General features: G+C 43.4%; 1 protein-coding gene across 5 annotated transcripts in view; it reads right to left on the reverse strand.

Annotated features, from left to right (window-relative positions):
- Positions 1-18,964: 18,964 nt before the first annotated feature.
- C5H18orf63 (chromosome 5 C18orf63 homolog) overlaps positions 18,965-27,809 on the reverse strand; it is a 70,511-nt gene continuing 61,666 nt past the window's right edge. For all 5 annotated transcript variants that reach the window (XM_068237083.1, XM_068237084.1, XM_068237080.1 and 2 more), the window contains 2 exons: positions 22,182-22,265; positions 18,965-19,145 (listed from right to left, as the gene is read on the reverse strand). In XM_068237083.1, the coding sequence (XP_068093184.1) occupies positions 19,023-19,145; positions 22,182-22,265 (207 nt within the window). In that variant the 3' untranslated portion in view covers positions 18,965-19,022. The remainder of the gene's footprint in view (positions 19,146-22,181; positions 22,266-27,809) is intronic.

The raw sequence follows: 27,809 nt of genomic DNA on the forward strand, positions 1-27,809 counted from the left end.
CTGCTGGTAGGTGAGCTTTTGAAACTAAAAGCAGCTGGCGGGACAAGAACAGAGTGTGGAGTGGGACCTGATAGACTTCAAGGGGCTGGAAGAAGCCCCAGGTGAGTAAAGATTTGTATTTTTTTCCCCACCTCGGAATTCCTTTAAGCTTCTATACACACCTTAAATTTTGTTGATGTGACAAGTATCTGACAGATCAATCTGCCAGTGTATGGTTAGCATTAGTTTGATAAGCTAAAACAAAGCTTTGCCAGTTGTTTTCCTTGTGTTTGGGACTGTTATAAGTCTCTGTTGATGTTTGTGAACTAGGTCATCCAGTTGCAAGTTACAAGGCTGGCTAGGCCTTAACCTGGAACATATACAGTATAGTTTGCAGTTCTGAAATTCCGGCAAAATCTTCTTTTCAGCAGCTGCAATTTCCCCTGAGAGCTGAACAAGTACTTGTTATGTAATGTGCATTATCTTTTGCCTGCACTGAACTATAAAACACAATTTCACTTCCTGAAAAGGCTTCTGTATTTATGCACAAATTTTAAAGAATAAAAGAAGGGATGTACAGTTGCAAAGGCACAGATGTATCAGGAATAAGTGTTGCATGAGCAATAGCATATTTCCCTTGAGCTATAACTTCCAGGCAGTCAATAATTCTTCATTAAGTAGCCATCACTGAGTGAAACAATAAATAAATAACTTCAGTTAAATGCTGACTGCCAAGGACCATGTGTTCTTGGAATAGGTGTAAAATAAGCATTTGCATGAATAACCTTATTGGCAACAATAGAAAAGCCACACAAAATTGTAGGGATGAAAGGAAACATAAATACTCTAGTTTGGCATACCATAAAATATCAATTAAAAATAAAAGTTCACTTTGGTTACTATAGTACAATTTTGTACAATGGAGTGTAGTGTAACTTCTGCCCCCCCCAAATGTGATTATAGTGTTCTCTTAAAAAGCATAATTAGGCATAGAACCCCCAATGAAATATATCCAGAGCGCTGACCAAAACAATAAATATGAAGGCTGCCCCCTAAATTTGCAATATTCAGAGTGGCCCCAAAATATTAACGCAGTGTCTCCAAAACAGTAATGCAGAGTACACAAAATAATAACGCAGGGTGTCCCCCTAACCCAACATTAGACAGAGAGCCCCACAAATAAGTTAGGTAGTGCCCCCATAAAAGGTAGAGTACCCCTAAAAACCAGTCAGAGTGCACCCTCCACCTTCAACATGACAGTTTTGAAGAGTACCGCCCATATAACATTTAGGCAAAGCCCTAACCTTTAGTGTTTAATGGTTTCTGTTAAAATAGCAAGTCTCCATGTCCCTTGCAGCACCAGCCCTGGTCCTCCGCCTGAACTACAAGATCTTCTCCTAACTCCTCCTATACCATTCCATTGTGTTGGGTGGAGCATTCAACAATTTAATCATGTGAATGATATATATTAATGTTTTGTCTTTACAATTATAAAAATTATATTTTCATAATATTATCTCCTACTTGTCATGTTTTTCAAGAAGCAATATATTTAGAGTTTATCAGGGAGAAAATCTGCATGATTTTGTACATGTGCACATTCCCATATGTGGACTTGTGACCATGGTTGAGGGAGGGTGTGGTCTAATGACATCAACACCCTATATCAGGTGTGCATAATTATTGGGCAACTTCCTTTCCTTTGGCAAAATGGGTCAAAAGAAGGACTTGACAGGCTCAGAAAAGTCAAAAATAGTGAGATATCTTGCAAAGGGATGCAGCACTCTTAAAATTGCAAAGCTTCTGAAGCGTGATCATCGAACAATCAAGCGTTTCATTCAAAATAGTCAACAGGGTCACAAGAAGTGTGTGAAAAAGACAAGGCGCAAAATAACTGCCCATGAACTGAGAAAAGTCAAGCGTGCAGCTGCCAAGATGCCACTTGCCACCAGTTTGGCCACATTTCAGAGCTGCAACATCACTGGAGTGCCCAAAAGCACAAGCAGTGGTACAGGAAGTACTTCTTCAAGCAGTGGTACAGGAAAAAGTCTGCATCCTTCAAGAAAAACATGATTTTCATGCAGGACAATGCTCCATCACACACGTCCAAGTACTCCACAGTGTGGCTGGCAAGAATGGGTATAAAAGAAGAAAAACTAATGACATGGCCTCCTTGTTCACCTGATCTGAACCCCATTGAGAACCTGTGGTCCATCATAAAATGTGAGATTTACAAGGAGGGAAAACAGTACACCTCTCTGAACAGTGTCTGGGAGGCTGTGGATGCTGCTGCATGCAATGTTGATGGTGAACAGATCAAAACACTGACAGAATCCATAGATGGCAGGCTTTTGAGTGTCCTTGCAAAGAAAGGTGGCTATATTGGTCACTGATTTGTTTTTGTTTTGTTTTTGAATGTCAGAAATGTATATTTGTGAATGTTGAGATGTTATACTGGTTTCACTGGTAAAAATAAATAATTTAAATGGGTATATATTTGTTTTTTGTTAAGTTGCCTAATAATTATGCACAGTAATAGTCACCTGCAAACACAGATATCCCCCGAAAATAGCTAAAATAAAAAACAAACTAAAAACTACTTTCAAAAATATTCAGCTTTGATATTAATGAGTTTTTTGGGTTCATTGAGAACATGGTTGTTGTTCAATAATAAAATTATTCCTCAAAAATACAACTTGCCTAATAATTCTGCACTCCCTGTAGTAAAACATTAACAATATTTTACTATTGCAATTAATTAGTATAATATCGGTAATTGTACTGACATTTTACTAGCAGCTTCCTCCAGCACCCTTTTTTACATGTATACAGTCAGAGGCGGGTGTTCTACTGACGGGTAGTCTCATGTATACTGCAGGAGGAAGCCTGTCTTATAAAGAAGTTAAAGTTATGGCTATGCTACATAAGCCACATAACTAATAAATTCAGAAGCATTTTACAGAACAAAGCATTTTACAGAACACGGCATTAAAACAGGCCTAACATTTACATTGCAGTCTGTAAGTGTAATTTTGTGTAATAGACTAAATACCAACCAACCAGAAAATTTTGCCATGAAACTTGATTAACAAAAAGTAACCAAAAGAGCTGCAATCGGGTGGCTTTGTTTAGGCAATGAACCTCAAAATCTACCTGACAGGGACGTTTTAGAATAGTGGCGTACATAGTACATATCACCAATAAGAAACATACAGCTGGAGATGAAACAGAAAAACCATATGTTGTAGCTGTCCTGGTTGAGGTAAAGCCACAGTGGCAAACCATTTATTTTGTCATTTTTAAGACATACATGAGGTTATTCTTAATTGGGTAATTTTAAAAGGCAGCTCCAGGATACATTTAGTTAAAGCTTTCCCGTAGTTAAATTAGCTAGGGCCAGTGGCGTAGCTAAGGAGTTGTGGGCTCCGATGCAAGTTTTACAATGGGGCTCCCCAAGCACTCTATACATAACAATTGATACGGCGCACCAAAACCTGCCAATGGCAACTACAGTGTCAGAGGTGCAAGAAGGGGATGAGGAACTGTTTGTTAATGATTACTACTATTCAAAGTATCTATAGAAGTGATTATTACCAGCACAGGACCAATAGAGAGCTAATACTGTAGTTGAGGGAGGGCCCTTCGGGGCCCCTCTGGCCCTGATGTGGTCACTACCCCTGCATCCCCTATTGCTGCGCCCCTGGCTAGGGCGATTCATTTTAAAATATCTTTTTTTCTCTTGCTTATTATCTTACTTGCTTAGAAGGGCTAAAAACTGCCTCATAAAGAAAATGATCCTGATGCTATAAAGAGAAAATAATTGACTTCAACCATTTTCATGTTAAAGAAGAACTTTACCAATAAGTAGCAGAAGGGGAGAAAAAAATAAATACCTGTATATTGCAAAGTGAAAATTAAAAAAATAGAAGCACCATAATGGTGCCTAACATTGACCATGGTATTCAGTAACATTGGCGTAGCCACAATTTTTGAAGGATATAGCCGGTATTTAGCATGATAGCCAATATGTGTGGGGAAAAGATGGCCACATCATTTTGTTGAGAACATATACCAGTAGATGAAATGGTAACAGAAAATACAGGCCAGAAGTTGATGGGAAAATATAGCAAAAAATTATAGCAGCAAAATATAGCCTATATATGTGAGGGTAAATAAAGCTGCATAATTTTGTTAAGAACATATAGAGGGAAGATACAGCTGAATGTTATAGCAGCAAAATATAGCCGATATATGTGTGGGGAAAATATAGCCGCACAATTTTGTTGAGAACATATAGAGGAAGTGAAAATACTGGCAAAAAGTTGATGGGAAAATATAGCCGAAAATTATGGTTGAAAAATATATAGCCGCATAAGTATATAGCTGATAAAAATAGAGGGCGCCTAAATATGGCTGATATAAAATAACGGGGGCCCTTTCCAGTGCTTATAGCCACTAATCGTGGCAAATAAAATTGAAGTCTATTTTTCCAACAATGTTCTAAAGGTTAAAAGGTTGTATATGTTTTTGGTACCAATGCATATGACTGTTTTACTGATTATCCATCTGATCTGTATAATGTCTCTTGAGGATTTGACAATGACATGCTTTTGTAAAGGATAATGTAACTTTCTGCTTTATCTCATATTCCTCAATAAAAAAATTTTAGTACCCCAAAAAATTGAAGTCTATGGCGGTGCCCTTTTTACACAGGCGGCTCTAGCTTTCTTTTAAACTAATACTGTTGTTCACCCATTCCTTCTACTTGGACTGTTCCTGGATGCCTGTGATACACACACGCCGCCCATGTTAATTACGACTTTACTAAAATGCCAATAAATTCACGGTAGCGGACCTTTAATATGTGTCCTTGCCTCGTCTTAAATCAATCCCCTAAATACTAAATTGTCACTATGTTTAAAGGGCACCTGAGCTAACATTATATCTTTGGCAGCACATGTAATATGGGATCCTTCTATTTACCTGTTCTCCATTTTGGATGGGCTTCTTTCCATTGTGCTGCCTTTCAAGCAGTGCATGCTCTGTTCACTTGTGCCCAGATGTGCACAGCAGCAAAGGCCGTATGGGTATGTGACTAGTGCCGCTCTTGGCTGCATTGCACACCCAGGCAGAAGCACGAAATAACAGGGAGCGTAAGCGGATAGAGCATGCACTGCTTTTTTGTTGAACAGTGGGCAGAGCAGCACAATAGAGGGCCGCCCATTTAAATCAGTGATTGTTGGGGTGCTAGACAGAATGCTGTTAAGTGGAGGAGGTGGGGACGCGGTTGGTGACAGAGGGCCTTTGGCACTGGAAAGTACAAGTCTGGCCCTGGAAACACTTCTCAAATACTTGTCTGAAATAAAATCCATTTTGGTGGACATTTCATTCAGCAGACTGTTAAGTATTTCAAACAATCAAAATATAAGCTTTAGATAAATATATGAAGAATATGTGAGTAAATAAAAACCAGATTCTGAATTAGCTATAGGAATCAAACGTAACATTTATCTTAAATATTAAAATAAATAAATGTAACTTTTTATTAAGTATTTAGTAATAATCAAGAAAAACAGAGGTCTAAACTAGGAAAACATGTAAAATGGCAATGCAGTTTTAAATTAACTTCATTCCATTCAGTTAGTAATGTCTGGTTTCTGATAAGTTATCAGTTTTAAGCAAATGCGTTTTCAATTTTTTTTTTATTTCTAGAGGCATTATTGACATTAATGTGATTTAGCGTTCCAAAGCTAAAGGTAATGAGAGATGTCTCCGGCATGTGGCCTCCAGTCACCTGTAATTGAAAACACACATGAAAGTACTACAACTTAAAAGCTCCAGCCTAAAGATCTATGTAGACAAAAGGCTTCTCATTTCCCTGAGCATACCCATAAACATGCATTTGTAACTTACAACCTCTGCATTTCTAATCCTTTCATGGTAAAACAAAAGGGCATATACACCTTGGTTTAGCAATCCCCTGCCCCAACTTTTCTGAAGTTTGCCCCGGGTTAAAATTTAACATGAAGATATACTGTAAATATATAAATATGTATGTGTGTGTGTGTGTGATCCAGAAAGTAACACTCATTAGCTTTTATATGCCATGCAAGATATTCGTTCTGTTAATTGAATCTGTCATGTTAATATCTTCTCTGCAAGCACCGTCACGTGACTGTAGAACCTACAGGCGTATCTATAGGGGTGCAGGCATGGCATGTGCCATAGCTGCCTTGTACTAGGGGCGCTGCTCCATAGCATTCTTGATGTTCTCCATCTAGATTCTAGTTTTTTATCTGGGGGGCAATTATTTGGGGTGACAAGCTGCCCAACTGTTATTTGGGAAATATGTACAGACTGGCATATTGACATTCTTCATCCTCACAGGTCATGCTTCACGTCAACTTGGGCACAACAAATTCAACTGAAACTACATCTTACATGTTTTTGGAAGGTGGCACCCCCTCCACCTTCTCTACCCCAGGATGGATTTCAGTCTGAGCCATAGGTGCTGTTTTCCACAGATACGCCCCTGTGTAGAACGCCAGGAACTGTTTGTTCAAGATCACCAGTCCCTTCGACTGATAGCTGATGAGAATAATACTACTACAATAATGGGAGTTTTAAAACCATGTAAAAAGATATGACAAATGCTTAAGTAAAGGAGGTGAATGTGTAGAGGAATAATCAGAAAATACAGGACACCTGATCCAATTCACTTTTTCTCCGAAATGTTCTCCTAAGTGAAAATTTCACATTGTAAATGCAATTCCTTTTAAGCTACAAGCAAGCAAGGAAATACTCAGTATAATTTCAGAAATATGAAAAAATATCTACTAGGAGAAAACTTTGGAAAAAATAGTGAATTGGATCAGGCCCACTGTGTCTAAAATACAAGTTTTCTAATTGATTAAATGAAAATGGTTTTTACTTTCCAGAATACCCTCACATTTCAAACTAGGTTGTATTTGTACTATTTTCAGTTAACCATAGGGTTAAAGGACAACTGAAGTGAGAGGGATATGGAGGCTGCCATATTTATTTACTTATAAAGAATAGTCTGGCATCCTGATGATTTTTCTGGCTGCAGTAGTATCTGAATCACACACCTAAAACAGGCATGCAGCACACCTGATTTGCATGCTCTATGGGTCCATGGTTAAAAGCATTAAAGGTTAGAGGGACAGCTGGGTAATTTGCATTGTTTAAAAGGAAATAAATATGTGAGCCTCCATACCCCTCTCACTTTAGTTGTCCTTTAACATTATCATCATACTTTCTTTTTATTTGCATTTTACACAGTGTTCTAACCTTTTGGGAAATGAATTTGTATTTTAATAGTTCATCGTACAGTTTGTATTTCGAGCACCACCTGTTATCATAAAATTGTCTTAAATACAGACATCAAAAACTGTAATGTAATAGGGACTATTTCCTTAATAGCATTCTGAAACAGATTTGATATACAAATCTGAATAGAATAAACAGAAGTCAGAGAAATGGGGATGAATAGAGTGTTATATATCTCTACATTTCTGGCACAGACTTCTGAAACATGACATTTCAAAGAAAGAAATATCACATTTCTCAATCAAATTTACTGTGGTGGATGATAAGCGAAACTGATGCATTTCAACACTTAGAATGTATTTGTGAGAAAGCGCGGAGGAGCCGCCGCCATGAGCCAGCGGCGGGCGGCTCCTTCCGCACACGGCAGCTACTCGCACGGAGAGGAAGCCGCCTCCTCACATCATGAGGCGGCTACCTCCGTGCATCAGCCGGCAGAGAGCGGCGAAACCGCCGCGCTGGATGCGGCGGTTAGCCGGCAGGTCCCCGCTGCGGAGACACCGCAGAGCGGGGCTGTGCTGGCTGGGACTCATAGTCCCTCAAGATTCAGAGTGACGCGCGCGCGCGCGCACTCAGACAAACTTATGACACCAGGGGAGAGTCAGCTGACCAGGCAGGTCAGCTGACCATAGCTCCACTTCCCATTGGTCCAGCAATCAGGGAGGTGCTGGGGGACACCTAATGTATATATACTGCTGGCTGTTCATTCATCTGGTGTCTGGCGTTGCGATCACATATGTGGGAGCACCCAGATCCGTAGTCAGATCCTTAAGTGTGCCGGGACCAGCTGGAGCTGTAATCCTACACTTAGATAGATTTTGATAGCTAAAGTACTAGTTTGATTGTGATTATTTGTTATGACTTTTGCCTGCCTCGACTATCCGCCTGAACTCTGACCTTGTACCTCGATATTTCTGATACTCTGTTGCCGAACCTCGGCTCGTTCCTAGACTCTGTTTCTGCCTCCCGATTTTGTACCCCGATATATCTGATACCCCGTTGCCGAATCCTGCCTGTACTTTGACTCCGCCTTTGCCTACCGTATTTGTACTTTATCTGTCCGTGTGTTACGATCTGGCTTGTCCGACCTCGACAACCGACCTCACGATTGGAGGCGGTTCCCAGTCCTCATAGTGATACTTCCTTCTGAGGGTCACTCGTGGACTTTCCTTCCTACTGTCAGTCTGACTCCTCCCGTCTTGGAGAGCTCAGGTCTGCGGAAGGAATCCGTGCAGTTCTCCTTGCTGCACCAAGGCCTCGGCCTCTTAGTGTTACTGTTACACCAAACACTACACTCTACTCAGGTGAACAGAGGTTAGTCAGTATATTGGATTATCGGTGATACTGCAGATCACATATAATCTGGTATACGTCTGTATTCCCCGTGACGCTGCTGGTCACCGGTAATCAGACCTCTCTGTACTTCACCGATCGTTACAGAACGCCAGACCAAAATACTGATGGAACGCACTGATCCTCTGACTGTGCTTGCCACTTCGGTGGATAGCATTCATCAATCACTAAGCCAGCACAAAGCCTTAATTGATGCCTTATCAGGCTCTGTGAGAACCCTCCAGACATCAGTTGATTCAGTGCGATCCCCTCATAGTGATGACATGCGTATGCCTGTCCCAGATAAGTTTTCCGGCCACAAGTCTGACTTCCGGAATTTCAGGAGTAGAGTGTTGTCATATTTTGAGTTAAGGCCCCGATCCTCGGGGACTGAGACCCAACGGGTCATTTTCATTAAAACTTTGTTGACTGGAGACTCCCAGTCATGGGCATATAACCTGCCCGCTACCGATACTGCCTTGACCTCAGTGGAGGAATTCTTTAAGGCCATGGCCATAATCTACGACGACCCTGACCTTGCTGCATCCTCAGAGCGGAAGCTCAAACTCTTACGACAAGGCAGAGGGTCGGTCGAGGATTATGCGGCAGAGTTCCGTAGGTGGTCGGTCACCTCGAGATTTGATAATTTTGCCCTCATGGACTACTTCCTGTCTGGGTTGTCGGAAGAGGTTTCCGACCTAATGTTAACGGTACCCGAACCCAAGACAGTTGATGAGGCCATATCATCGGCCATTCGAGTGGATCGCAGGTTGCGCCATCAGAGGCAGGCTAGGGGCAGTCACCGTGTCAGGGGGACATCGTACGTGGCACCGTCTGCTACACCCCTAGTAACACCTTCTCCGCCTGTCTCACCCTCCCCGGCCTTACCACCGCCCGAGCCAATGCAGATTGGTCGGTCGAGACTGACCCAGGTGGAGCGAAGGCGGAGAATGACAGAACAGCTGTGCCTGTACTGTGCAGCATCAGGGCATAGAGTGCGAAACTGTCCTAACAGGTCGGGAAACGAGTTTGCCTAGGAGTAGTGGGGGGTGACACCCTAGGCACACAAACTGCACCCTTTAAGGAAAAGAAATTACTGCTCCCTTGTACGGTTACATGGGAGAATAAGTCTATGGCCACTGAGGCATTTATTGATTCAGGCTCAGCGGCCAATTTTATGAATTTTGAGTTCGCGCAGGAGTTGGGTATCCCCCTCACTCCTGTGAGACCCCCCATTCAGGTCACGGCAGTAGACGATTCCCCTCTACAACGGAATCATGCACTGTCTCAGACTCCGGAGGTGAAGATCACCATAGGGGTACTACATGGGGAACAATTATCATTTTTTGTTTTACACATGTCCACCTCCACTATTATCCTAGGCATGCCTTGGTTGCAGGTTCATTCCCCACAAATAGACTGGGCCACAGGACAGTTGACAGCATGGTCTCCTCATTGTTTCCAGCAGTGTTTGGGGAAACTGACATTGGGTCTAACTGAGGTACAGGTGGAGGGTGTACCAGAACAATACGCAGATTATGCCGATGTGTTTTGTCCCAAGGCCGCGGATAAGTTACCCCCTCATCGTCCATTCGACTGTCCCATTGACCTTCGTTCCGGTTGTATGCCTCCTCGAGGCCATTTATATAACTTATCCGGCCCCGAGAAACTTGCCATGCAGGAATACATTCGTGAGAACTTGGCTAAGGGCTTCATTAGGCCGTCTCGGTCGCCCGCTGGGGCAGGCTTCTTTTTTGTTAAAAAGAAAGATGGGGGTTTACGGCCTTGCATCGATTACCGAGGCCTCAATAAAATCACTGTGAAGAATCGCTACCCGTTACCACTTATAGACGATTTGTTCACACAGGTCACAGAGGCCAGCATATTTTCAAAACTGGACTTACGGGGGGCATACAACCTGGTGCGTATAAGGAAGGGCGATGAACGGAAGACGGCCTTCAATACCCCGGATGGGCACTACGAGTATAGAGTGATGCCCTTCGGGTTGTGTAATGCCCCGGCCGTCTTCCAAGAACTCATCAATGAGGTTTTTCGGGAGGTGTTGGGAAAGTTCGTTTTAGTCTATCTAGACGACATTCTCATTTTTTCTAACAACCTCCCAGAGCACAGAACCCATGTCAGGATGGTATTAGACAAACTGAGGCAGAATCTCTTATACGCCAAACTCGAAAAATGTATTTTTGAGGTCACATCGGTTGCCTTTCTGGGGTATATAATCTCCACCTCAGGGTTGTCTATGGACCCTGCCAAAGTCTCCGCGGTCCTGGAGTGGCCGCAGCCGGTGGGGTTAAAATCATTGCAACGGTTCCTGGGGTTCGCGAACTATTATAGAAGGTTTATAAAGGGGTACTCCACAGTAGTCGCCCCGCTCACTAACCTTACTAAAAAGGGGGCAGACACCACTCATTGGTCTCCCGAGGCAGTACAAGCGTTTTCTAAGTTAAAAGGGTTGTTCTGTTCAGCACCCATTCTCAGACACGTGGACACTTCTGTTCCATTTATTGTTGAGGTAGACGCCTCAGAGATCGGGGTGGGGGCTGTGCTGTCCCAACGTTCTGGTCTACAGGGTAGACTTCACCCATGTGCCTATTTTTCCCGAAGGTTCTCTCCGGCAGAGAGAAACTATGACATAGGCAACAGGGAGCTCCTAGCCATCAAATTGGCCTTTGAAGAGTGGCGTCATTGGCTAGAGGGAGCTGAGCACTCTATCACAGTTTATACCGACCACAAAAACCTAGAATACATCGAGGGGGCTAAAAGGTTAAGCCCAAGGCAGGCTCGATGGTCTCTATTTTTCTCGAGATTTTCATTTTTGATCACGTATACGCCAGGGAGTAAGAATACCAAGGCAGACGCACTTTCTAGGTGTTTTGAGCCAGAGACAGCACAGCCCCCTGTTCCTGAGACCATTGTCCCACGTAGTATGGTGTTGGCCGCCACCGAGACTTGGGAGGACTGGAAAGAGACTTTAAGTCCTTTTCAGCAGGATATCCCAGAAGGGAAACCGGACGGGGTATTATTTGTTCCGTTACCATTCCGTCTCCAGATCTTGGAGATGTTTCACTCCCATAAGAACGCGGGGCATCCGGGAGCGGCTAGGACGCAGGATCTCGTGGCCAGATGTGCATGGTGGCCTTCGCTAGCCGCTGACTGTAGAGAGTTTGTCAGGGAATGTGCGGTGTGCGCTAAAAGCAAGCCCTCCCGGCTGGCATCTGTAGGTACTTTGCAGCCTTTACCCACCCCGAGTGAACCATGGACCCATTTGTCCATGGATTTTGTGGGAGAGCTTCCTAGATCTGAAGGCATGTCAGTTATTTGGGTGGTGGTTGACCGTTTTAGTAAAATGGCCCACTTCGTGCCTTTGAAAGGACTCCCTTCGGCCCAGGAACTGGCCGATTTATTTATTATCCATGTCTTCAGGTTGCATGGCATTCCAGAAGACATTGTATCTGATCGGGGAGTTCAGTTTATTTCGAAATTTTGGAGGGCATTTTGTCACCAAATGGGCATGAAATTGTCGTTTTCCTCGGGGTACCATCCACAGACTAATGGCCAGACAGAGAGGGTCAATCAGTCGTTAGAACAATTTCTGAGATGCTACGTTGCTGAGGCACAGAGTGATTGGGTTAAGTATTTACCTTATGCAGAATTTGCCCACAATAACTTAAAGAGTTCGTCCTCAGGTTTCTGCCCTTTTCAGATTGTGACAGGTAAACTGCCCAAATTCTCCCCATTACCAGTTGCGGCCACTCCGTTCCCAGCCTTGGAGACGTGGCTAAGGTCATTTAAGGACATGTGGTGGATCATCAAGAATAATCTTGTAAAAGCATTCCAGAGCCAGAAAAGTCAGGCTGACAAGAGACGCTCGTTGGAGTGGAAATTCCAACCAGGAGATTTGGTTTGGGTGTCAACCCGTCACCTGACCCTGAAACAACCCTCTGACAAACTTGGTCCCAGGTTCGTGGGTCCATTTCCGGTTACTAGGAAGATTAACAATGTCACATACTCCGTTGATCTTCCCACCAGCATGCGTGGAGTAAGGTCTTTCCACGTATCACTTCTCAAACCCGCAGCCCAGGGGGGTCCCACCCCTCCTCCGCCTGTCTTAGTCGATGCCCAACCCGAGTATGAAGTGGAAAAGATCATAGATTCACGTATGGTACAGAACTCGGTGCAGTATCTCGTACATTGGAAGGGGTACGGCATTGAGGAGAGACAATGGGTACCTGGGAATCGCATGCATGCGGACGAGTTAGTGAAAGAATTTCATACTGTACATCCAGGAAAACCTGGAAGGAGCTGTCCTGGGTCCACTCCTCGGGGGGGGGGTACTGTGAGAAAGCGCGGAGGAGCCGCCGCCATGAGCCAGCGGCGGGCGGCTCCTTCCGCACATAAAATTTAACATGAAGATATACTGTAAATATATAAATATGTATGTGTGTGTGTGTGTGATCCAGAAAGTAACACTCATTAGCTTTTATATGCCATGCAAGATATTCGTTCTGTTAATTGAATCTGTCATGTTAATATCTTCTCTGCAAGCACCGTCACGTGACTGTAGAACCTACAGGCGTATCTATAGGGGTGCAGGCATGGCATGTGCCATAGCTGCCTTGTACTAGGGGCGCTGCTCCATAGCATTCTTGATGTTCTCCATCTAGATTCTAGTTTTTTATCTGGGGGGCAATTATTTGGGGTGACAAGCTGCCCAACTGTTATTTGGGAAATATGTACAGACTGGCATATTGACATTCTTCATCCTCACAGGTCATGCTTCACGTCAACTTGGGCACAACAAATTCAACTGAAACTACATCTTACATGTTTTTGGAAGGTGGCACCCCCTCCACCTTCTCTACCCCAGGATGGATTTCAGTCTGAGCCATAGGTGCTGTTTTCCACAGATACGCCCCTGTGTAGAACGCCAGGAACTGTTTGTTCAAGATCACCAGTCCCTTCGACTGATAGCTGATGAGAATAATACTACTACAATAATGGGAGTTTTAAAACCATGTAAAAAGATATGACAAATGCTTAAGTAAAGGAGGTGAATGTGTAGAGGAATAATCAGAAAATACAGGACACCTGATCCAATTCACTTTTTCTCCGAAATGTTCTCCTAAGTGAAAATTTCACATTGTAAATGCAATTCCTTTTAAGCTACAAGCAAGCAAGGAAATACTCAGTATAATTTCAGAAATATGAAAAAATATCTACTAGGAGAAAACTTTGGAAAAAATAGTGAATTGGATCAGGCCCACTGTGTCTAAAATACAAGTTTTCTAATTGATTAAATGAAAATGGTTTTTACTTTCCAGAATACCCTCACATTTCAAACTAGGTTGTATTTGTACTATTTTCAGTTAACCATAGGGTTAAAGGACAACTGAAGTGAGAGGGATATGGAGGCTGCCATATTTATTTACTTATAAAGAATAGTCTGGCATCCTGATGATTTTTCTGGCTGCAGTAGTATCTGAATCACACACCTAAAACAGGCATGCAGCACACCTGATTTGCATGCTCTATGGGTCCATGGTTAAAAGCATTAAAGGTTAGAGGGACAGCTGGGTAATTTGCATTGTTTAAAAGGAAATAAATATGTGAGCCTCCATACCCCTCTCACTTTAGTTGTCCTTTAACATTATCATCATACTTTCTTTTTATTTGCATTTTACACAGTGTTCTAACCTTTTGGGAAATGAATTTGTATTTTAATAGTTCATCGTACAGTTTGTATTTCGAGCACCACCTGTTATCATAAAATTGTCTTAAATACAGACATCAAAAACTGTAATGTAATAGGGACTATTTCCTTAATAGCATTCTGAAACAGATTTGATATACAAATCTGAATAGAATAAACAGAAGTCAGAGAAATGGGGATGAATAGAGTGTTATATATCTCTACATTTCTGGCACAGACTTCTGAAACATGACATTTCAAAGAAAGAAATATCACATTTCTCAATCAAATTTACTGTGGTGGATGATAAGCGAAACTGATGCATTTCAACACTTAGAATGTATTTGTGAGAAAGCGCGGAGGAGCCGCCGCCATGAGCCAGCGGCGGGCGGCTCCTTCCGCACACGGCAGCTACTCGCACGGAGAGGAAGCCGCCTCCTCACATCATGAGGCGGCTACCTCCGTGCATCAGCCGGCAGAGAGCGGCGAAACCGCCGCGCTGGATGCGGCGGTTAGCCGGCAGGTCCCCGCTGCGGAGACACCGCAGAGCGGGGCTGTGCTGGCTGGGACTCATAGTCCCTCAAGATTCAGAGTGACGCGCGCGCGCGCGCACTCAGACAAACTTATGACACCAGGGGAGAGTCAGCTGACCAGGCAGGTCAGCTGACCATAGCTCCACTTCCCATTGGTCCAGCAATCAGGGAGGTGCTGGGGGACACCTAATGTATATATACTGCTGGCTGTTCATTCATCTGGTGTCTGGCGTTGCGATCACATATGTGGGAGCACCCAGATCCGTAGTCAGATCCTTAAGTGTGCCGGGACCAGCTGGAGCTGTAATCCTACACTTAGATAGATTTTGATAGCTAAAGTACTTGTTTGATTGTGATTATTTGTTATGACTTTTGCCTGCCTCGACTATCCGCCTGAACTCTGACCTTGTACCTCGATATTTCTGATACTCTGTTGCCGAACCTCGGCTCGTTCCTAGACTCTGTTTCTGCCTCCCGATTTTGTACCCCGATATATCTGATACCCCGTTGCCGAATCCTGCCTGTACTTTGACTCCGCCTTTGCCTACCGTATTTGTACTTTATCTGTCCGTGTGTTACGATCTGGCTTGTCCGACCTCGAGAACTGACCTCACGATTGGAGGCGGTTCCCAGTCCTCATAGTGATACTTCCTTCTGAGGGTCACTCGTGGACTTTCCTTCCTACTGTCAGTCTGACTCCTCCCGTCTTGGAGAGCTCAGGTCTGCGGAAGGAATCCGTGCAGTTCTCCTTGCTGCACCAAGGCCTCGGCCTCTTAGTGTTACTGTTACACCAAACACTACACTCTACTCAGGTGAACAGAGGTTAGTCAGTATATTGGATTATCGGTGATACTGCAGATCACATATAATCTGGTATACGTCTGTATTCCCCGTGACGCTGCTGGTCACCGGTAATCAGACCTCTCTGTACTTCACCGATCGTTACAGTATTTTGTTTTCTATCTGACATGTTCTGCAGTATTTTTTAAAAACCTCGGAATCGGGACAAATGTATTCAGGAGAGGTCCTTGCTGACAGCACTGTGGTGGGGAGCAAACTCTCTTTAAATTGGAATCAGTTTTATGTTTTGCTTGCAAGCCGATGATGTGTTTTTAATGATGATGAATTCCATATTTGGCTGTAAAGGTCCTCAAAGATTTACCAAATAATAGGAACCCCGGAGATGAAGAAAATGTAACTACCTGAGTTTACAGGAATTTATGGTGTGCTGATAAGATGATTGGAAATAATACCATCACACAGCAGACAGCTGGCTACAGTATTTCCTCACAGCAGAGTACAGGGCATGTCTTGTGACCCGTAACTGTGCAAAGTTCCCCTGCTTAATTCAGGAGGTGTCACTATAGCTTATATTTATGGGTTTTTACACAATGCTGTTTGCCACATAACTACAAACAGACCTGCAAAGTCAATTAACCTGGGTTGGTGAGCTACACTCTGGTCTCCAGTATTCTGCTTACATTCTGCACAGAGCTGCCTAATAAAGGAACATAAATAAAAAATCTGATTGTGACCATTGCTGAAACTGCTTCTGGTTCTTTATCCTCTGAAGCCGCTGGTGTTTGTATCAGTGCAGGCTGCATTGGAAACAGTACTTCTGTCCTTACAATATAGTGATCATCAACCAAACCAGCGCCATATAATGGAGGATCAATCTGCAGCTGGCATGTGACTTTTTTTTAAACATGACCATTTAGGTATTTATCCTTATTTTTATATATCCAATACTTATCTTGCATCTCTCTGCCTTTTGAATTCTGCATAGCTAAGCTTGGAATTCATTTGACATGTCCGGATTTCACACATGTGAAGGTGAGCATAACTTGTGCACTGAGTCTGGACTACATCTAGTATATACACCCAATGAATATTGTGTGTGTATATTTATTCATTGTGTGTATATATTTGTGTGTCACTATCATCATACTGTATGTCTGCTTTGCATATATGGGAAAAAAACACTTTACCAAACCTGCCTCTCCCACTAACTACATTGCACCCTTCCCTTGAGCCAATGCTAACCTACCTGGCTTTTAATATTGTGAAAATAACCATAGGGAGGGGGGCAACTCCCCTTTCACAGCAGGGGACCAGCAATGCAAAACCTGGCTACAAATAGCGTCACTTGGCACCCAAATCTCCCCCAGCCGTTTTTCAAATTGGCGCCTATGGTGACACCCAAACCTATGCCAAACATGGGCACCAAATCTCCTGTTTTCCTTTTGAAAAGTGTGATGTGTCACTGTGGTTTGCTTGTCCTGCCCTTGTATTCCTCAAATCCCTATCAAGCCCAGAAACGTCTAGCTCAATAATAACCAACAACCAACAGGCATAAGAGAGTACACCAACCTTTTCAAGTTAAAAAGTGTCATGAAGATATATGTGACTTGTCTTTTGCTGGTTCATACCTTTTGGTCATTACCAGAGGTAATCCCTACCCCCCCTCCACCCCCATACACACATCACCAGCATAAATCCCTTTCTGAAGTCCTAATTTCCAGTGTTAACAAGGCAGACAGAAAAAGACCACTACATAGTGGCCAAACACTTCGCAGCCATCCACACACAAGCACACATAATGGCGGTTAAGGGTGAAACCTACAATGTAAAGCATCTTAACAAAAAGGAAGCATACAACAGGTTTTAATATGAATTCATGTTAGGTCAAAACATCTGTTAATTAATAACGCAACATAAACCTATGACATCCAAATATCAATATGATTATAGTACTTTTGATATAATTCCCCCAACAGAATACAGCTGTACTGGAGACAAATAACATTCTCATATGTAAGATATTTAGGGCAAAGCACACATCAATCAGCTTGACAAATTCAAAGTAAAAGTCAATTTGCTAAACTCTTATGCTATGTACTGGACTTGATTGCTCGGGCAACAGTTCGTTGCTGTGTGCTGTACTACCGAGTCTAGTGAAGTATCCTGTTGTAAAGATGAGAAGGGAAGGCTGTGCCATGTATGATGGAGCAGATTTCAGCGGACAGGGTGAGTACAGGAACAATGGGCTCAGCCTGTGCTTGGCACTCCAACTCTCTGTGGCACATCAAGGCTGCTGTACACACGCTAGATTCTCAGCAGAGACAGACCATCCCTTTGTTCAATCAGGAAAAATGGCCCCCTTTCCCAAACAACACTGGAACAACAATGCAATCAAAACTACAACTGTTCAAATTGAATGTATAATTGATTAAATATCCTACAGTTTATGGCTTGCATAAGTGTGTTGTCACAAGGAGAGATTAGCAGCATCAACAAATGTCCATCTGCAAGTTGCTGCTAATGTTTTCTGTTGCAGTTGCTAACAACCATGTTGCAGCAGAAGCAGCAAAATGAGTACAGCAGAATGGGTGGTAAGTCTGCACACAATGACACTGTGCCACGTGTGACAAAGGTTCACTTTTTGCATAAGCATTCTAATGCTTTAGCACTAACCCTTAACTATTGATGGTGATGATGTCAATGATTGCTAAGTAAAGGCAAAATCACCTTCCGTGGCAAGATCACCAGTTTGAAATCTCCAGAGCAAAAGAAGTAACAATGAAGACAATGACGGCTGGCATTGCTGCCTTTCTTTTTGAAGCTGCTACATAAAACCTAACACATTTGTAACGATATGGGTGACCAACCAGGTTAAACATGGAGCCAGCACATCCAAAAGTCCTGACCTGCTGTGCTCTTATCCTAGGTTATTGACTCATATCATGAAGCCATAACATAAGAGTCAAGGCTAGAGAAATCACATCTTTTAAAATGTCAACAATAGAAGCTCTCTTATTTCAATTACAACATAACATGTTAAAGAAAATCACAGCATTTGTTTCACCTATTTTTTGAGTAGCATTCAAGGGTCCCCATGTCCTTCAGACCCCTTGTTAGCAGTGGCAGAACTCATCATGTTGTTATATACCAAGCACATTTTTTTTTCTTTTAATACAAGAAAACCATACAAACATCTATTTACCTGGCTCAACCAAATAGATGGTAATTATAAGCAGAAACTGTAAAAAATACAAAACACAGCATGTTCCTTCCTAGTAACTGCAGCAGTTGGTGTAGCTGGTGTATGTCACTAATATGAAAAACTAGTCTTTCTGAAGAAACCTTATGATTTCTGTCACAAGCTGCTCTTTTCTGTCCCTGGACTTTGTAGAAATTCCGTGTTGTTTGAGCCAGTTCTGCAGCGTTGCATTGTTCACCTTGTGTAACTACAAAACAAAATAGAGCAAAATATATGAGAAATGTCATTAACAAATACAACCATGCAAATCAGGCCTAGTTCCTACAGATGGTTGACCACCAAACACCACCCTCTGTTCTACACATTTAACCAAATCAGGGTATTTACATTGGTTCTATGGGTTTAACTACCACAAAAGCACTGTAGTAGGTATCTGACTGCTTTGCACAACCACGTATAGATGTTATGTGGTTGTAGGAGGTTAGCTGAAGCAGACAAGGAGTGGTGAGGGAGAGGTCTGCTGAATTGCTAGCAACTAGTTTTTGTAACTAGGTATCTAGTTTCTATCACCGGCTACCCCATTAAAATGTACTGGAGTCTAGTCAAGGCTTTTATTGTATTTTGTGTTTATTTTTTATTATTTGTGTTATTTATTAATTGCTAGTGACTCAGTTCCCTGTGTGGCATGGCCCTTACTGCGCTGCTTCACAACTGCCTGTTGTCACCATCTAGTGAACAGTACCAGCTCCCACGCAGCACAGACCCATCAGTTGGCCCCACCTACCTCCTCACTCTGCTGCTAAGATATTAACACTTTGTGGTCAGCACTGCAGCTGAGCAGAATCTCATCAACTTTCTGCCTATTTCCTCCCTGCCCTGTGTTTAAAATGCCACAAGGACCTCTTATCACCCTATTCTGCCTAAAATAAGAAACACTTTTTTGCTGCTCTTTTGTTTAACTGTTTTATTAAGGTTGTGGGAAGGGATAAATATTTTTGTACATACCTATGACAGAAAAGGCTTTGAGACTCTGCTGTGCTGTAGTAATGGCTACAATGAGTTAATCTCCAAACAGAAAAGGAGGAGTTGAATAGGTTAAGGTGCTCTGTGCTCACAGGTGAACACTGACTTGTGCCCCCTGGCAACTAATCTTAAATTTGATGTAAACTGGGAAAGAAGACACTATCCAGGTAATCTCAATATATTTAATGTAATAAGTTCATATGTGCAATGCACAAAAATGTATACATTTCTAACTAATACAAATGTATTATCATATCTATTTAAAAAAGATGAAAGGCTGAACTAGAACTTTAATAAGCATGTACAGACATTATTGGCAACAATAAGGTCTTGCCTGCTATCTGTTGTGTTATTTGTGGTCTGCATATTTTCTAATTCATGTTTTAAGTCACTAGTGGGTGACAGGAGGCACATGAAAGTCTTTGCCCTGGATGTGCATTCTTCGATATATGTAAGAATGACTATTGGATTCCCTGAAACATTTGCTCTGTTTTTAACTGTCGTACAGTGCTGATTTGCCAAACAAGAAATAGGGTTGTTTACCACTAGCAGTTTTTGTTAAATTGATGGAAAGTGTGTGGGAACATTTCCATTAGTGTGATGCAATTGCAAAAATATTTATTGTCCAATTTCAAATGCTGAGCCTGCTGCAGGATTTGTATGTTTGCACAAGTGTAGAAAGTATAGGGACACAGAAATATTGGGAACATAGCAAGGGAATCTTGGCGCAGGTAAGCTCTCATACTAAATGAAAGTTGTAAAATTCCACATCCAATTAGCCAATCTGTTCATATTTAAAATCTGTTGGCCCTCATACTATATGGAAGTGGTAAAACTGGCCAATCATTGTTCAAAATTGAATGAGTGTACCAAGTATGAATAGGATAGGGGCCAAAACAGCAGGCAAGCAGAACTTCACAAGGGGATTTGTAGCAAATCTCATGTACACTTATTGACATGATTACTCTGAATATGTTTTTCCTTCAATTCTATGTTTAGGTTGATTTTACAGTCTATGGCAGGATTAGCTTAACTTTTGCCCAAATGGTACAAGATGCATTCCCGCAAACATCTTGTGGTGGTTTATCGCTGAAATGCGTACTAAGTGATTTTTCTCAGTTCATTATTCATCACTGCTTGTTTGAGGAGTAGTCTATGAGTTGTGAAAACACTCACTAAACACCCATTTAACCAGGCAGATCATTGTGGACAGCAATATTCATTGTAAAATGCTTTATTCAATTTTGTTCATCTATGCATTTCCTGTCAGGACACAAAATAAGGAACATTTTCCAAGGCATGGATACAGACAGCAATAAAACTGTCAAAGAGGTTCTAACCCTCCTCTCTAAAACTGGAATACAATCTTTGGTTGGAATCTGGCTATAAAGAATATGATAAAGAATTAGCTATGCATCATGTGTATACATACCACAATGGCTTCTATATGTTGTTAACTCATTTGCAGGTTTGTAAAATCTTAAACATTTTTTCAGGCTACTAGGAGGGGCCAGGGCTAAAAAAAAATACAGCTCTCTGCTGTCATGTGATCTGGCAAGTATTTTGACAGTTACCTTCCTACAGCCCCTTTGAAACAACTGAGAGAAGGGCTGTTTTATACTAAAAGCAATTTGCTGCAATTTGTGATCCGTTTCAAAACACACGCAAAGTGCAAAATACAAGAGCATCAGCAAACTAATTAAAATCATAGGACCATTTTTATATTGCTACAATATGATTTAGATCCAATTTTGCCTCATCACAAATGCCCTGCATGCTTGCATGTCTTCTGTATTTGTCCTTGTGTTTGTGGCTTCCAGTAAAAATTGCAAAATGCAATCGCAGAAAAATTGTATTATGAAATATGATAGCGTTTATGTGATTTTCAGTATAAATCAGCCCCAATACTTCTTTATTATCTGTAAAGCATTTTCTGCATGGTTCAGCAAGGGTTGTTGCTTGCTCCGACCACAGAACACATGTTCCACACAGACTGTCATTGCATAAGAAGAGGCCAATAGTAACTTCTATATCTGTCATCTAGTCCAGTGTTCCCCAACCCTGTCCTCAGGGCCCAGCAACGGTGCATGTTTTGTAGAAATCCACACAGGTAGTTAATTAGCTCTGGTGAGACACTAATTACCTCACCAGTGCATGTTTGTGGTTTTCTGCAAAACGTGTACTGTTGGTGGGCCTTGAGGACAGGGTTGGGGAACTCTGATCTAGTCTACTTTAATAGCCTTGTAGCATACGAATTTACCTCATTATTTCTTGCGTGCATTTCTACATCCACTTCTTTGATTTGTTTAGGTCTACATTTTTTAGGATTAAGATGGAATTCAGGCTGTGGGTAAATTAAAAACATTTCAGTTATCAGTATACTGTACATATTTTACAGACAGTTGTCAATCAAAGAAACCTGGCTATTGTGCTGAACCTCCATATCTGATACTACCTGACCCAGGAGGAATGGACCAATCAGATGTTCTAGCTTCATCATTACTGCAGGTCATCAAAACAACATGCAACCTATACATGATATAGAAATCTTTTTTTTTTTTTTTCATTACAAAATATAAAAGTACGCTTACAATCTGTCCTGGGACATTATAGCTGTTCAGTGCCTCAACCTAGCCATGTATGAATCACAGGGTTCTATCTTACTTACCATCCTCCACCCCACATCCCAATGACTTGTGTGCAGGGCCGGCTCTCTCATGAAGCAAGGTGAAACATTTGCATCAGGCAGCAGAGATCACAGGAGCAGCATGATTATAAAGTGTTTACACTAACAGCATGCAGTCAGAGTAGGAGGAGAAGTGAGAGGAGAGCAAGGTGAAGAGAACATCATAGGGGAAAAGCAGCTTGTTGTGCTGTGTGAGGAGTCTGACAGTGAGTGAGGAGGGGGGAGGCAGGAGCGCAGCAGTGAGCAGTTTGTTTGTCACAGACTCGCAGCCAGAAAGTATGCCATTGTGTTGAGCTGCAGCATGTCATGTAAGAACATTAAAAGAAGCAGTCTTGTTTCTAAAATGGGGTCATTTGTGGGGTTCCTATACTGCCCTGGCATTTTAGGGGCCCTAAACCGTGAGGAGTAGTCTTGAAACCAAATGTCGCAAAATGACCTGTGAAATCCTAAAGGTACTCATTGGACTTTGGGCCCCTTAGCGTTCTTAGGGTGCAAAAAAGTGCCACACATGTGGTACCGCTGTACTCAGGAGAAGTAGTATAATGTGTTTTGTGGTGTATTTTTACACATACCCATGCTGGGTGGGAGAAATATCTCTGTAAATGACAATTTTTTGATTCTTTTTACACACAATTGTCCATTTACAGAGAGATTTCTCCCACCCAGCATGGGTATGTGTAAAAATACACCCCAAAACACATTATACTACTTCTCCTGAGTACGGCGATATGACATGTGTGACACTTTTTTGCAGCCTAGGTGCGCTAAGGGGCCCAACGTCCTATTCACAGGTCATTTTGAGGCATTTGTTTTCTAGACTAATTCTCACGGTTTAGGGCCCCTAAAATGCCAGGGCAGTATAGGAACCCCACAAGTGACCCCATTTTAGAAAGAAGACACCCCAAGGTATTCCGTTAGGTGTATGGTGAGTTCATAGAAGATTTTATTTTTTGTCACAAGTTAGTAAAAAATGACACTTTGTGAAAAAGCAATAAAAATCAATTTCCGCTAACTTTTGACAAAAAATAAAATCTTCTATGAACTCGTCATACACCTAACAGAATATCTTGGGGTGTCTTTTTTCTAAAAAGGGGTCACTTGTGGGGTTTCTATACTGCCCTGGCATTTTACGGGCCCAAAACCGTGAGTAGTCTGGAAACCAAATGTCTCAAAATGACTGTTCAGGGGTATAAGCATCTGCAAATTTTGATGACAGGTGGTCGATGAGGGGGCGAATTTTGTGGAACCAGTCATAAGCAGGGTGGCCTTTTAGATGACAGGTTGTATTGGGCCTGATCTGATGGATACGAATGCTAGGGGGGTGACAGGAGTTGATTGATGGGTGTCTCAGGGGGTGGTTAGAGGGGAAAATAAATGCAATCAATGCACTGGGGAGGTGATCAAAGGGGGTCTGAGGGGGATCTGAGGGTTTGGCCGAGTGATCAGGAGCCCACACGGGGCAAATTAGGGCCTGATCTGATGGGTAGGTGTGCTAGGGGGTGACAGTTGGTGACAGGAGGTGGTTGATGGGTGTCTCAAGGTGTGATTAGTGGGGGGAATAGATGCAAGCAATGCACTGGCGAGGTGATCAGGGCTGGGGTCTGAGGGTGTGGGCGGGTGATTGGGTGCCCTAGGGGCAGAGAGGGGTCTAATCTGATGGGTAGCAGTGACAGGTGGTGACAGGGGGTGATTGATGGGTAATTAGTGGGTGTTTAGAGGAGAGAACAGATGTAAACAATGCACTTGGGAGGTGATCTGACGGCGGGTCTGCAGGAGATCTGATGGTGTGGGTGGGTGATCAGATTGCCCGCAAGGGGCAGGTTAAGGGCTGATTGATGGGTGGCAGTGACAGGGGGTGATTAATGGGTGGCAGTGACACGGGGCGATTGATGGGTGATTGATAGGTGATTGACAGGTGATTGTTATGATCGCTTCTGCAGCAGGTACTGCTCGCAGTAGTAGTGCTGCAGCTCAGGCAGTTCTGATCTCTTTCCATGCAAGCTGCATAGCTTTGTCTGCCTTTTCTTGCTGTCAGCTTGTGACTAATTATCATTCACCTGTGTGGGAATCTGCATGTCTGCTCCCATTGGATGACCTCAGTATAAAGATCTGCTTCCTGCAGGGCTCCTTGGGCTATCATAGCTTCAGTTTAAGCCTGCCTTGCTGTCGCTTCAGCCCCAGATTGTGTTTCTTGTTCTAAAGATACTTTGCTGGTCTTGCATCATATATTGGTTCATTGCCAGTGTATATGCATACCAGCACGTTTATTATTTTCCTTGTATTCGTGTTACGTTGATACATCAGTGTCGCTGATGTATACGTACACAAACTGTTTATATCCTGTGTTCAGTTAGTCAGCGTTCCAGCACGTTTTGGTAGTTTGCGCGTATCGTGATCACCCGTGCTGAGTTAGTTATCCTGCTCCTGGTTCTGTTTGTGGATTGCGTGCATCTTTGCGAAGAGATAACAAATCCTTCTGAATCCTGTTCTGTTACCGTTTGTGGATTGCGTTCATCTCTGCGAAGAGATAGCGAATCCTTCTGAGTCCTGTTCCCTGTATTGCTCCAGTCCTAGTCAGTGTTCCTGCTTATGTCATATATCGGTTCATTGCCGATATATACATGTTAGTCAGACGTTACAAATAGTTTCATTGATAGCTGTAATTGTAATACGCTAGGAAAACATACTTATTGTATTTTTGTCTGTGTTACGTTCATCTATCTTGATCCTGCTATTTCCTGACTATCCTGTCCTGTCTTTGTGAGGCACGCCATTGCTGCAACGTATTGGCTGACTCATTCCAGTCTGTCTTGTTGTGGACGCTTGCTGTCACTAAGTAGTAGCTAGTTTAGCAAGCGTTCATTCTGTCTACCTGTCCTGATCTCCTCAGTTCTGGTTATGCGCTCAGCGCTACTTTGCGCTGAGACGTTATCACAAAAGTATTGTTTGTGGCCGTTCTGATCTGCACCGGCTCTGTGCGCCACAATCTCCTATTGGAGTCAGTCCTCTCCTCCACTAAACTGGGGATATCCTGATTCTTTGTGCTGGTGTGTGTACCTCCTTCACGTCAGCTTATGTGTTGCATGCTGACTGAGGAGAATACACCACCAAGCGTGACAGTGATTGACAGGTGATCAGTGGGTTATTACAGGGAAGAACAGATGTAAATAATGCACTGGCGAATTGATAAGGGGGGGTCTGAGGGCAATCTGAGTGTGTGGGCGGTTGATTGGGTGCTCGCAAGGGGCAGATTCGGGTCTAATCTGATGGGTAACAGTGACAGGTGGTGATAGGGGGTGATTGATGGGTAATTAGTGGGTGTTTAGAGAAGAGAACAGATGTAAACAATGCACTTGGGAGGTGATCTGACGACAGGTTTGCGGGCGATCTGATTGTGTGGGTGGGTGATCAGATTGCCCGCAAGGGGCAGGTTAGGGGCTGATTGATGGGTGGCAGTGACAGGGGGTTACAGGGGGTGATTGATGGGTGATTGACAGGTGATCAGTGGGTTATTACAGGGAAGAACAGATGTAAATAATGCACTGGCGAATTGATAAGGGGGGTCTGAGGGCAATCTGAGTGTGTGGTCGGTTGATTGGGTGCCCGCAAGGGGCAGATTAGGGTCTAATCCAGGCATGGGCAAACTTGGCCCTCCAGCTGTTGAGAAACTACAAGTCCCACAATGCATTGTAGGAGTCTTGACAGCCACAGTCATGACTTGTAAAGGCAAATGCATTATGGGATTTGTAGTTCCTTAACAGCTGGAGGGCCAAGATTGCTCATGCCTGGTCTAATCTGATGGGTAACAGTGACAGGTGGTGATAGGGGGTGATTGATGGGTAATTAGTGGGTGTTTAGAAGAGAGAACAGATGTAAACAATGCACTTGGGAGGTGATCTGATGGCGGGTCTGTGGGCGATCTGATGGTGTGGGTGGGTGATCAGATTGCCCGCAAGGGGCAGGTTAGGAGCTGATTGATGGGTGGCAGTGACAGGGGGTAATTGATGGGTGATAGGTGATTGACAGGTGATCAGTGGGTTATTACAGGGAAGAACAGATGTAAATAATGCACTGGCGAATTGATAAGGGGGGGGTATGAGGGCAATCTGAGCGTGTGGGCGGGTGATTGGGTGCCCGCAAGGGGCAGATTAGGGTCTGATCTGATAGGTAACAGTGATAGGGGGTGATTGATGGGTAATTAGTGGGTGTTTAGAGGAGAGGACAGATGTAAACAATGCACTTGGGAGGTGATCTGACGGCAGGTTTGCGGGCGATCTGATGGTGTGGGTGGGTGATCAGATTGCCCGCAAGGGGCAGGTTAGGGGCTGATTGTTGGGTGGCAGTGACAGGGGGTGATTGATGGGTGATTGACAGGTGATCAGGGGGGATAGATGCATACAGTACACAGGGGGAAGGGGGGGTCTGGGGAGAATCTGAGGGGTGGGGGGTGATCAGGAGTCCCCAGGGGAAGTTTAGGGAATTAAAAAAAATATAGCGTTGACAGCTAGTGAGAGGGAGTGATTGATGGGTGATTAGGGGGGTGATTGGGTGCAAACAGTGGTCTGGGGGGTGGGTAGGGGTCTGAGGGGTGCTGTGGGCGATCAGGGGGTGGGGGGGGCAAATCAGTGTGTTTGGGTGCAGACTAGGGTGGCTGCAGCCTGCCCTGGTGGTCCCTCGGAGACTGGGACCACCAGGGCAGGAGGCAGCCTGTATAATACACTTTGTATACATTACAAAGTGTATTATACACTTTGTAGCGGCGATTGCGGGGTTAACAACCCACCGGCGATCCGAACGGTCGGTGGGTTGTCGTCGCGGGTGGGCGGAGCCAGTTGCCGGGGAAGCGCGCGTCATCAATGACTCGATAGCTCCCCCGGCATGCCGAAAGGACGCAACGCCCTTGGGCGTATTGCGGTCCTTTCGGAGTCCACTTTGCCGCCGCCCATTGGCTGTGGGCGGTCGGCAAGTGGTTAAAGCTTCCCTCTACTAAGTCAAGTATCTAACTTTTCTCAAATTTTTTGCCTCAAGTTTATCCTCCTCTACACCAGTGATCAAGCGCTGCAACCCTCTAAGCAAATCTGACAAGGGCTTGTCGGATTTGCAGCTCCGGCCATGCTCCACTACAGGTATGAGTGCAGCCTCACTATGCCTGCGCCGTGCTTGCTACGGCACAGACGTGGACAGGACTTGTGCAGCTGCTCA

Source organism: Hyperolius riggenbachi, chromosome 5 (genome assembly GCF_040937935.1).
Source record: "Hyperolius riggenbachi isolate aHypRig1 chromosome 5, aHypRig1.pri, whole genome shotgun sequence".
NCBI lineage: Eukaryota > Metazoa > Chordata > Amphibia > Anura > Hyperoliidae > Hyperolius > Hyperolius riggenbachi.